This window comes from Chanodichthys erythropterus, chromosome 12 (assembly GCF_024489055.1).
Source record: "Chanodichthys erythropterus isolate Z2021 chromosome 12, ASM2448905v1, whole genome shotgun sequence".
NCBI classification, from domain to species: Eukaryota; Metazoa; Chordata; class Actinopteri; order Cypriniformes; family Xenocyprididae; genus Chanodichthys; species Chanodichthys erythropterus.
In genome coordinates this window covers 31,019,477-31,031,833 of record NC_090232.1, presented here as the reverse complement: position 1 = coordinate 31,031,833, position 12,357 = coordinate 31,019,477, and the positions used below count along the sequence as shown (strand labels likewise).

The 12,357-nt window shown below is 45.0% G+C and overlaps 1 protein-coding gene across 2 annotated transcripts in view; it reads right to left on the bottom strand.

Annotated features, from left to right (window-relative positions):
• The window catches only part of arhgap10 (Rho GTPase activating protein 10), a 75,575-nt gene that overhangs the window by 26,965 nt on the left and 36,253 nt on the right, over nucleotides 1–12,357 (bottom strand). Inside the window, exons 11-16 of one of the 2 annotated variants that reach the window (XM_067404884.1) lie at nucleotides 11,855–11,936; nucleotides 11,497–11,536; nucleotides 11,152–11,220; nucleotides 10,734–10,808; nucleotides 7,648–7,732; nucleotides 239–297 (exon numbers count right to left, since the gene is read on the bottom strand). In XM_067404884.1, coding sequence (XP_067260985.1) covers nucleotides 239–297; nucleotides 7,648–7,732; nucleotides 10,734–10,808; nucleotides 11,152–11,220; nucleotides 11,497–11,536; nucleotides 11,855–11,936 — 410 coding nt within the window. The remainder of the gene's footprint in view (nucleotides 1–238; nucleotides 298–7,647; nucleotides 7,733–10,733; nucleotides 10,809–11,151; nucleotides 11,221–11,496; nucleotides 11,537–11,854; nucleotides 11,937–12,357) is intronic. The other variant, XM_067404885.1, reaches the window with a different exon arrangement.

Below are 12,357 nucleotides of genomic sequence, written 5' to 3'. Positions count from 1 at the left end.
ACACCTATCCTAACCTACGACAACCTTCTCAGGACAACCATCTTTTAGCGATGTCATTTTCATATTTCAGATGTCCTTCAATGGAATTTTATTCAGTGATACTTTTGACAAGCATTAACCCCGCTTTAGAGTTTCACAAATCATAAGCTCACCGACATGCACATATTGTAATTTCATGGCATTTGTTGAGTAATTGAGTATTGCTTAATTATTGTCAAAGCAAGGACAAAGACCTTACTTGCAGGGACGATGAACTCCTTATACAGCTCGTATGTCATTAGTGGCTCTGGAAGGCTCCTTGAAAGAGAGAGGGAGAGATTTATCGGCATTATTGGGCATTATTATATACACAACACTATGATTAATGTGGCTGATCACTGCAAGAAATTAGATGAGCACACAAACACACATACACACTGTGATAACCAAGTTCACCTGAAGGTATTTCGCTCAGTCTCTGGCACACGTCCCAGCACCGTTAGCCCAAAATGAGCCCAGCACACCAATATCATTCATACTTGTAGTGGAGCACAAAGACAAAACACACACACACAACTCTTGCTGCTGTGTTACAAAAGCTGCCTTGTGCTATTCTATAGTTACACATCAATTACAAAAAATAATTAAAAGCAATACTAATTAAATGTTGAAAAATATACAGCATGGAATTATATTTTGTCACTGAAAGGAATGTCCCACTGTGAAATTCATTCATTCATTCATTCATTCTTAAAAAAACCCAAAACAAAACAAAACAAAAAAAAACACTGACATTTCACATGAACACATTTATCCTTGATACTTTTACAAACCGGATTCCAAAAGTTGGGACACTGTACAAATTGTGAATAAAAACAGAATGCAATGATGTGGAAGTTTCAAATCAAGTTTAGGAATAGCAATGTTGTCCCATTCTTGTCTAATGCAGGCTTCTAGTTGCTCAACTGTCTTAGGTCTTCTTTGTCACATCTTCCTCTTTATGATGCGCCAAATGTTTTCTATGGGTGAAAGATCTGGACTGCAGGCATTACCCCGCCAAAAGTAATGTGCTATATAAGCGAGCGAATCGCCATAGGCCATCAGTCCTTTCTCCTTCAGCGACGACTGAACTTCTCTTCGCTGATCCTCGCCGAAGCCTGCTCGCCGGGAAAGAAGCTCGCCGCCTGAGAAGACGCTTCGCCGCCGTTGAAAAGGCCCTGCAGCGGACCCAGCCGACTCGCCGGATCCCCGCAGCGCCCGCGCCCTCGCCGACTGCCGCCTTCGCGCTGTCGACGAGCCGCCGCCTCCCGCTTCCTGCGACCGGCCGCTTCTCAGCGGGTCTCCTGCCGCCATCCAGCGCGCTCTCTCTGCGTCCTCCCACGGTTACAGTAACCGCTCTCGAGCATTTTTCCAGCGGTTTTCACCGCTTCGAGCACCGGCCCTCGCCGTCAGAGCCTCCCAATCGCTGTTTTCACGCCGCACGGCATTTCTAAATGCCACACCACTCCTGTGGTATGTGCAGAGCCCCTCTGCAGGAAGAAGACGGGCACAACGAGTGCGTGGGATGTCTGGGCAAGTCTCACGCGGATAACGCGCTCATTGGCGGCTCATGCTCGCACTGAGAGTCCATGAGTATAGCGTCTCTGCGCTCACGGGCCGCCTTCTTCAAACAGGAAGACCCCGCCGCTCGTGCCCTCCCGTCCCCCTCTCCTGTGAGGAAGAGACCGCGGGGCAGAGCGGTTCAGCGCATGGAAATGGGCGAGCCCACGTCGGCTCAGCACCCACGTGCCTCGCCCTCTCCCAGCAGAGAGCAATCCCCCGTCTTGTTCTCCCGCCCTGACCAGCGTCCCTCAGCAGATGCGAGCAACCTCGTCTCATTTGGCGGATCCGACGAAGAGCCCCTCTTCGACTCTGTGTCTATGGCAGCCTCTGAGCCAGAAGCCTTCCTTGGAGACCACTGACCACGGCACGGGCATGGACGCCGAGCTCTTCCGTGTCCTGTCCAAGGCCGTCAAAGACCTCGACCTCGACTGGGCCCCTCCAGAGGAGCCATCGCGGAGCCGCCTGGACAAGTGGTTCCTCCCAGGTCGTCGTCAGGCCCCTCGCCAGCGCTCCGCTCCCTTCTTCCCAGAAATCCACGAAGAGCTCACGAAGTCGTGGCACGCCCCTTACTCTGCCCGCCTGCACACTTCGCACCGCTCAGCCCTCACCTCTGTGGACGGCTCGGAAGAAAAGGGCTATGAACACCTGCCGCCCCTGGATGAAGCAGTGGCTGCTCACCTCTGTCCTCCCGCGGCTGTGGGATGGAAGACGAAGAGAGCCCTCCCGTCCAAACCCTGCAGGACTACCTCCGCCCTGGCAGGAAGGGCCTACGTCTCAGCGGGCCAACCCGCTTCAGCGCTACACTCCATGGCCATCTTCCATGTTTTCCAGGCCAAACTCCTCCGCTCATTGGACGAGTCCGGCACTGATGCGCCTGCTTTTCGGGACCTCCGCAGCGCCACGGATTTAGCCCTGCGGGCCACGAAAGCCACGGCCCAGGCCATTGGCAGATCCATGGCCAGCCTCGTTGTGCTGGAGCGCCACCTGTGGCTAAACCTGACGGAAATTAAAGATCAGGACAAGACAGCCTTCTTGGATGCCCCCGTCTCCCCGTCAGGACTCTTTGGGCCAGCAGTGGAGGGTTTCACGGAGCGCTTCAGAGCTGCACAGAAGTCGTCTCAGGCCATGAGACACTTCCTAACCAAGTGCTCGAGCTCTGCGTCTGCTTCTAGCCGCCCCAGGCCTGCGCCGGCTCAGCAGACGAAGCCCGCTCCCTCCACTTCCCAGGCAGCGCCTCCCAAGGAGCACCGCCAGCGCTCGCGCCCTTCTAAGCGCCCACCCTTCCCGAGACGCCAGGGACCCCGGCCCAGGATTGCGCTGGACCCGGCGACTCCAAAGTCATCCTGATCTGCTAAGGAAGAGGACTGGGGCATGTCCCGCCACGGCCGGACCACCTCAGAAGCTCCTTCGTGCAAATACCCCTCCGCCTCGTTCATTTCTGGGCGCGGGAATAACACAGCTTGCCGTCACAGGGACCACAAGTATTGTGCCCCCCCCAACCGCCGTTTTCACGGCGACCATATTTTTAAATATTTCACAAAAGAGCAAATTTCCTCTTCCATCCCTCCCGGTGTCCGGCCCGCCCTCCCTCGGGCCGTCACCAGACGTAATCCTCCCTCTTGCCACACGGGCCGAGGCTTGGAAAGCCATCCCCGGGGTGTCAAGATGGATTCTAAAAGTCGTAACCCAGGGCTACTCGCTCCAGTTCACCAGAAGACCTCCGCGATTTGGAGGGGTCATCCAGACCGTGGTACAAGCGGACGACGTTCACGTCCTCCGAGCCGAGGTCTTAGCTCTACTCAGAAAAGGGGCTATAGAAACCGTTCCTTTTCCGGAGAGCGAGTCGGGCTTTTACAGCCGTTACTTTCTGGTACCCAAGAAAGACGGCAGTCTCAGACCCATTTTGGACCTCAGGTTGTTGAACCTTTCCCTTATGAAGCGAAAGTTCAAAGTCCTGACGCTGAAACAAATTCTCGCGCAGATTTGCCACGAGGATTGGTTTTGCTCGCTGGATCTGAAAGACGCTTACTTTCACATCCAGATAACCCCCCCATCACAGACGATTCTTGAGATTCGCATTCGAGGGTGTGGCTTATCAGTACACGGTCCTCCCCTTCGGGCTCTCCCTGGCCCCCCGCACTTTCACAATGTGCATGACTGCGGCTCTTTCCCCTCTGAGACAGATGGGAATACGAGTTTTGAATTACCTCGACGACTGGCTCATCCTGGCCAGCTCGCGTTTGGAACTAGAACAACACAGATCCTTGCTCCTCAGCCACTTACAGTGCCTGGGTCTCAGGGTCAATCTAGCCAAGAGCTCACTACTCCCCACTCAACGAATTTCGTTCCTGGGTGCAGTATTCGACTCGGTCCGCATGACGGCCGTAGTCTCACCAGAGCGCGCTCTGGCCATTCAACAGCTCGCGGCTTCAGTCAAGAACAAGGCCTACCTCCCTCTGAAGCTGTTCCAGAGGTTGCTAGGGCTCATGGCTTCTGCCTCCCCAGTGCTCCAGCTCGGCCTGCTTCGCATGTGGCCCCTGCAGTTCTGGCTGAAAACCCGGGTACCTCCTTACACTTGGCGTCACGGGCGCCTTCGCCTCAAGGTCAATCAGGCCTGTTTGATGGCTCTGAAACCTTGGATGAACCCTACCTGGTTCACTCGAGGAGTACCCCTACAGGCAGTAACACGAAAGACGGTTCTCTCGACAGACGCATCCAACTCAGGTTGGGGCGCTCTGTGCGAGGGCAGCCCGGCTTTCGGCTCGTGGACACACGAGGAAAGCCACCTTCACATCAACTGCCTCGAATTATTGGCAGTGATACGAGCCTTCCAAGCCTTCCATTCTCGTCTGACGGATCGCCATGTCCTAGTCCAATCGGACAGTATGACAGTGGTCTCATATATAAATCGCCAGGGGGGTCTTTCTTCCAGCCGCTTATGCGCTCTGGCGAAACGCCTCCTGGAATGGGCTTCCCCAAGTGTTCGCTCACTCAAAGCGACTCATATACCTGGGAAAAGCAATCTGGGAGCAGACATGCTGTCTCGGGACAACATCCCCTCGGACGGGTGGATGCTCCACCCCCAGACTGTTCAAACCATATAGAAGTTCTTCGGGAGAGCAGAGGTGGACCTCTTTGCCTCAGGAGACAACTCTCATTGCCCAACCTATTTCTCCAAGAAGGACGACGCATTGGCCCACGTCTGGCCCAATACCCTTCTTTACGCCTTTCCTCCGATTGCCCTGATCCCTCAGGTCGTCAGACGGATCAGAGAGGACAGACACAAAGTTCTGTTGGTGGCCCCACTCTGGAAGAGCCAGGTTTGGACCTTGGAGCTGTTTCGGCTTTCCACAAAAGCCCCATGGCCAATTCCCCTGAGACGGGATCTCCTCTCTCAGGCGAACAGAACAATCTGGCACCCACAGCCGGAGCTTTGGGCTCTACATCTGTGGATCCTCGACGGGAGCCGTCTGACCTCCCCAGGAATGTGCTAGATACCATTTCACAGGCGAGAACTCCGTCCACGAGACGTCTCTACGCCCAGAAGTGGTCGGTCTTTGCTAGCTGGTGTTCTACACGCAGCATAGACCCGGAGGGGTGCGAAGTATCTTCCATACAAACTTTCCTCCAAGAGCGACTGGACTCGGGACGAACCCCTTCCACGCTCAAGGTTTACGTAGCAGCCATTGCGGCGTTTCACTCGCCCATTGCTGGACAATCTGTAGGGCGGAACGATTTGATTATTAAGTTTCTGAGGGGTTCCAGGCGATTGCATCCTCCTCGTCCCCTCACCGTTCCCCCCTGGGACCTCTCTTTGGTCCTCAGGGCTCTTAAAGGTCCTCCTTTTGAGCCATTAAGTCTAGCAGACCTCAAGCCCTTAACATTTAAAACCGCTCTGCTACTTGCATTGGCATCGGTTAAACGCGTTGGCGATCTGCAGGCACTCTCTGTGAGCCCTGCATGCCTTGAATTCGGGCCTAACGACTCTACGGTCGTGCTTAAACCAAGGGTTGGCTACGTTCCCAAGGTGCTCTCTACGCCGTTCAGAGCACAAGTGATCTCACTCTCTGCGCTCCCCTGTTTATCGGACGAGCCAGAGCTAGAATCACTATGCCCCGTTAGGGCTTTGCGCGTCTACATCGAGCGATCACAGCCCTTCCGGCAATCTGATCAGCTATTCGTTTGTTTTGGTGGCCGCACCAAAGGGTCTCCGGTCTCGAAACAGCGTCTATCACAATGGATCGTTGACGCCATAGCCCTTTCTTACTCCTCTGCAGGCGCTACATGCCCCATTGGAGTTAGAGCCCATTCCACTAGAGGCATGGCTTCATCATGGGCCTGGTCCAGTGGAGTCTCTATCAAAGACATTTGTAAGGCGGCCGGCTGGTCCTCGCCGTCCACTTTCGTCAGATTCTACCAGTTGGACGTTCCGACCTTGCATGCTCGGGTCCTTTCAGTGTAAAATTGCGGGCCCTTAATATTCCGCTTTTTGCACATCACAAACTCAGGAGTTCTCTCCTCCGTAGTGTAACAGGGTACGACGGCTTCGGCCTTCACTTGTCCTCGGCCCCTTCTGGTGCCTGCTCAAGTTCTGTCGTTCCCCAGCCGTGGCACGGCGTGGTTGAATTCGTTCCCCCATACGCAGTACGAGTGAAATATCGAAAGGGAACGTACTCAGTTACTAACGTAACCTCGGTTCCCTGAGATATGGAACGAGTACTGCGTTACTTGCCGTGCCACAAGGCTGCGGCTTAGGTCGTCGCTTCAGTCGATATGGCCTGATGGCCTATGGCGATTCGCTCGCTTATATAGCACATTACCCCGCCCCTTTTGGCGGGAATGTGCGTGCTCTTCTCTCATAGGCCGCGCAGCTGAGCCGCGCCGCCATTGGTTCAACAACTTGTCTATGAGTGAACCAATGACGGTGCAGTTACACTGTGTTATTGAAAAGGCTTCAGTGGCGGGGAACAAGGGAGACTTTTCCCCCTTACGCAGTACTCGTTCCATATCTCAGGGAACCGAGGTTACGTTAGTAACCGAGTACGTTTTCCACTTTGCCACAGTCTATTTTAAATGAGCCTTGGCTCAGAGAAAATGGCTGCACTTCTGCATCATGTTTAGTTATGGCTTCTTTTTTGACCTATAGAGTTTTAGACGGTAACGGCGAATGGCACGGTGGATTGTGTTCACCGACAATGTTTTCTGGATGTATTCCTGAGCCCATGTTGTGATTTCCATTACAGTAGCACTCCTGTATGTGATGCAGTGCTGTCTAAGTGCCCGAAGATCACAGGCATCCAGTATGGTTTTCTGGCCTTGACCCTTAAGCACAGAGATTGTTCCAGATTCTCTGAATCTTTGGATGATATTATGCACTGTAGATGATGAACTTCAAACTCTTTGCAATTTTTCTCTGAGAAACTCCTTTCTGAGATTGCTCCACTATTTTTCGCCATAGCATTGGGGGAATTGGTGATCCTCTGCCCATCTTGACTTCTGAGAGACACTGCCGCTCTGAGAGGCTCTTTTTATACCCAATCATGTTGCCAATTGACCTAATAATTTGCAAATTGGTCCTCCAGCTGTTCCTTATATGTACATTTAACTTTTCCGGCCTCTTATTGCTACCTGTCCCAACTTTTTTGGGATGTGTAGCTCTCATGAAATCCAAAATGAGCAAATATTTGGCATGACATTTCAAAATGTCTCACTTTCAACATTTGATATGTTATCTATATAATATTGTGAATAAAATATAAGTTTATGAGATTTGTAAATTATTGCATTCTTTTTTTATTCACAATTTGTACAGTGTCACAACTTTTTTGGAATCTGGTTTGTATTTGAGATTCTATTCAATTTATAAATGAAGAGGCCCATAAGTATCTTTATGAGGATTCATATTGAAAACTGTATCTATAGAAACAAACAAGTGGCTTAAGGCTGAACAGACATAGTGTATTCTGTCAAATTACAATCAGTACATTTTAGGAACGCATATATATATAAACTATTATGTGTTTATTATCTGCAAACAGAAATGGAATGTAGAAAGTACAAACTCACCTCAGATAAAGCTTTAAAGCACTAGTGATGGTTTTGACGTCCCAGTCCTCACTAGTTGCTAAATCTATTTCATTGCTCTTCTCATCTACAGATCACAAAACAATAAACAATTTAAATTCAAATAATCTTTAGTAGAGGGCAAAAAACAAACAAACAAACAAAAAACTATGGTTGTGGTATAAACAATGCTCATCAAAGCTGCATTTAATGACTGCACAGTAAAAACATTAATATTGTGAAATATTATATTTCTATTTTAATATATTTTAAAATGTAATTTATTCTTGTGATGCAAATCTGAATTTTCAGCAGCCATTAACTCCAGTATCACATCCTTCAGAAATTATTCTATGTTGATTTGGTGCTTAAGAAACTTACAGGGTAAGTGCTTTTATTTATTTATTTAAAAAAAAAAAAAATCAATGTTGAAAACGGTTTTGCTGCTTAATATTTTTTTGTGGAAACTGATGCATTTTCCCGGGACTCTTTGAATAGAATGTTCAAAAGAACAATATTTATTTAAAATATATTTTTTGAAATATTATAAATGATTAATAAAAGTATTCTTTTTTTTTTTCTTTTTTTTTTTAAGAAAAAAAAATAGTAGTGCATTTTAAAAAGTCTACAACAGCAAAATGGTACACACACACACACACACGCACAGATACACACGCACAGATAGTAGAAATAAATGGTAAACCCTGTCTGAGCCAGTTTTATTGTGACCTTACTAGGACCTGATTAGGATGCTCAGTATAGATGAAGTATCTATACTCAATAGATGAAGAAAGATAGAGAAAGTGAAACAAAGAAAGGGCTGAGGTCAGGATGTGAACGATATGAGTAGCATCAGGAAAACTGATTCATTCAGTTAATTTCTCTTCCTTACTTTGATGTAGTATTACTGCTCACCTATGGATTTATGGATCTGTATATACTTTCCTGCTATAGGTTGGACAAAGACTGTACAAATCTATAATGCATAAAATGTTCTGTAACTCTGGGCTTTTACAGTTTTGAAGAATTGACACTGACAATCACTTCTCTGTCTGGTTGTTACCATGGTAATGTCTGAGTGTGTTTTTATATAACAGTAGATAATCAAAAATATCTAAAGGTCACTTATGTACAACATTTTAGTCATTTAAGTAAATTCATACTCAATTAAACCTGAGCGCTGAGTGCTATTTGCAAAGGCATAGAAATATTCTCCGTCTTAAGACTGAAAATCCGAGTCAAGTCGCTGAATGTCGCAACCTTCTCCAACCTGCACTAACCTCCCTGACCAACATGATGGGATGATGATGATGATGGGATGGTACAGTTTATTGATCCACTGAGAAACGAAAGTGTATTTGCATTTTATAATGTAGTCCGCTGTTGACAACACAAACTGCAGAGAAGAGACAGAGAGATACATTATCTCTTTCCCAGTTCTGCTCTTTTAAAACACTGATATTCTATACCCTCACATCAACCCTCAGCCTGGAATACATATACACAAACTTGAAACTACTGTTGAAAATTTGAGTAAAAATATGTTTTAATGCTTTTGAATAAGTTTCACAGTAAAACTGTGAAATATTACTGCAAACTAAACTTATTTATTTAAATATATTTCATATTCCATTTATTGATGTGATGACAAAGCTGAATTTTCAGCAGCCATTACTCAAGTCTTCAGTGCTCAAGAAACTGATTTGGTGCTCAAGAAACATTTCTTATTATTATCAATGTTGAAAAACCTGTGCTGCTAGAAAACAGAAATGGGAAGTAAAAAAATAACAGAATTTATGTGAAATAGAAATCTTTTATGAATAAGTATTAATTTATGTCATTAATATGGACTGTTTAACATGTTAAAATGAACACAATTCATTCCTGTAGCTACGCTAATCCTTTTTCATCAACTTCCTCTGGCTTGTTTATAGGTTCACGCAATGTGCTATTGCTAGAGAGGTTTGACCACTATAAATAAAGGCAAAGTTAAATGTGACACATATTATAATTGGCTTGTGTGATTGATTATGTTCTGCAATTGATGTTAATTAATGATAAATAACAACAGCAGCATGGCCTCTAATGGCTTATTGCTTTATTAAAATGACATGTCAACTACCTGAGTCTTCAACCAGTCTTCCTGTGAACACAATGGGTCCTCAAGTGTTGCGAGCACACCATGGCTCAGATAAAGATATTTTTTGGCACTCTGTGGTTTCATCTTAACACTCAATTTGCATTCTTCCGACATCTCAACACAACAAAACTACAAATGATGATTAAATGATTTTCATTTTTGGGTGAACTGTTCCTTTAAATAAACAGAATGTGTAGATATAATCCAGCAACTGCAAAGCATGTTAATGGCAGTGCTCTGAATTTGAAAATGAAATGGATAGTTGGTTGTGCTCTGGAAATTTGGCAGGTTTTAAGTTCATGAACCAACTACAAGGGCTCAGGCTGTTCTCCGATGAGGACAGTGGATCCGTATAGAGTGTTAATGGCTATTAGACTCTGGAGTGGCTGAGTTCATGTAGCAGCAGGGGCTCAGGCAGCCTGCCGACTCGACACAGCGTTTAGCATTCAGAGCAGAGAGATACCAGCTCATGCTACGACTGCAGGAGAGAGTGTGCGAAAGAAAGAAAGAAAGAAAGAAAGAAAGAAAGAAAGAAAGAAAGAAAGAAAGAAAGAAAGAAAGAAAGAAAGAAAGAAAGAAAGAAGTGCATGGGACAGGAGCATAAGGGAGATGATGGTAGAGTAAGAGAGTGTGATCAGATCGTGTTGGGTTTTCGGGAGAGGCGAAATAGGATCAAGGAAAAGTGAAAGAGAGAGAGAGAGAGAGAGAGAGAGAGAGAGAGGGGGGGAGAAAGTGTCCGGAAATCTGATTGCCTGCCTGCAGTAATAGAGTCAGGTGTCACCTAAAGGACAGGACAAAGGGACATACAGACAGACACCAGACAAGATGAATGTCTGACTGCCAATGAGACTCAATAGGATACTGGCTCTAGATACAATTACAGGGCTTCAAAGAAAATCACCTAAATCTGACCAACAATTACAGACCCATCAAATAAGGCTCAACTTACCAATCATTAAACTAAGAAGCTTCTGCACTTTTGAACTGACTCCAACCACTCTGTACAGACCCTGATCATTAATACCTGCAAAAATAATAATAATAATAAACAAAACAATAGCAGTTAGGTACTATATACTCATCCCAACTGATCTGGAAAACTAAATACAAACACACTAAGCTTTTTCTGTATTATACTGAATGAAACACAACAGGTTGTTGGTTTGGACTGAGAAAAACTGCTAGATGATTCTGCTCTCTAGTGTTCAGAGGGTGTTATTACATTACGTAACCTATTGAAGGTTTTAATCTTCATTACTGTATAATATACTGTAAATAATGCCTGATATGTTTTTATATCTATAATAATCTGCTGTTACTTTTAAGTATATTATTTTCATATATATTGAAACATTACTGGGAATTACCTCTGGCTTCAACGGCGTTTATTGAATTTTTCACAAAGCTTATCCCAACATCATTCAACTGGGCATCAACTATGGAATACACACAGATCATCACAATACAGCAATAAATACAAGCATACAAATAGTGTGTATATATATATATATATATATATGTGTACAGTTCATGTCATTTTAAATAAGATATATTATATATATATATATATATATATATATATATATATATATATATATATATATATATATATATATATATATATATATATATATATATATATATATATATATATATATATATATTTTAGTATAACTACAGCTAAACTTTGATATTAATTTGAGTTCACTCACTTCCTCTTTCTCTTGAATGTGTCCGGTTGAGATACTGCATCTGTGTGTGAAAGATAAACATCAGAAAACACAAACCAGACCAGCAAGAAACACATTACACCAAACAGAACAGAATTTATATATCAAACAAGAGACTATTACTGATCATTAAAATGCTTTGAAGTATACACTTTCATTTTTTTTTTTTTTTATGTTGTAGAGTCACCAAGGCTACATTTATTTGATGAAAAATAGAGTAACAACAGTAATATTCTGCAATATTACTACAATTTAAATGATCAGGTTTTGTCAAATGAGAACCAGATAATTGTTTTGACTGAATATAGCTGTAGGGAGTTGAAGAGAGGGATTGACACACCGGTTCTTTTCCTCCCATCGCATGCATCCAGAATCTGTGGTCATCTTCTGAGAGTGCCTGGACCGTCAGCACTGTGCCCGGTCTAGAGAAAAAAAACAACAACAACGTTTCTATTATTTTAAGGTTTGTGCTTGTGTAGCAGACACTGAGCCCTATTGAGGGCACATGCTTTGAGGTGTGTGAGTTAATGAAGAGAATAAAAGTAACCACATTATTACATACAGAGCAGTCCCTTCAGCAGCAAGTGTTATTTTTACATACAGGAGAAAAGCACACATGCAGCTTTTATGGTGCAAATCTGGGGTGTCTATTACTTTTTTTTTTTATTTTTTTTTTTTATTGACTGTCCAAGCAATTCGAAATTGACAAAAATCAAGTCTAAGCCTACATTTATTCCAAGTCAATATCCTTTTCACTTGGAAATAAACTGAATTATGGAAATGAAAGGCATATTCATTTTGAGATTGAGTCATCTCCTAATTTGGAAACATTCTGATGTGCTA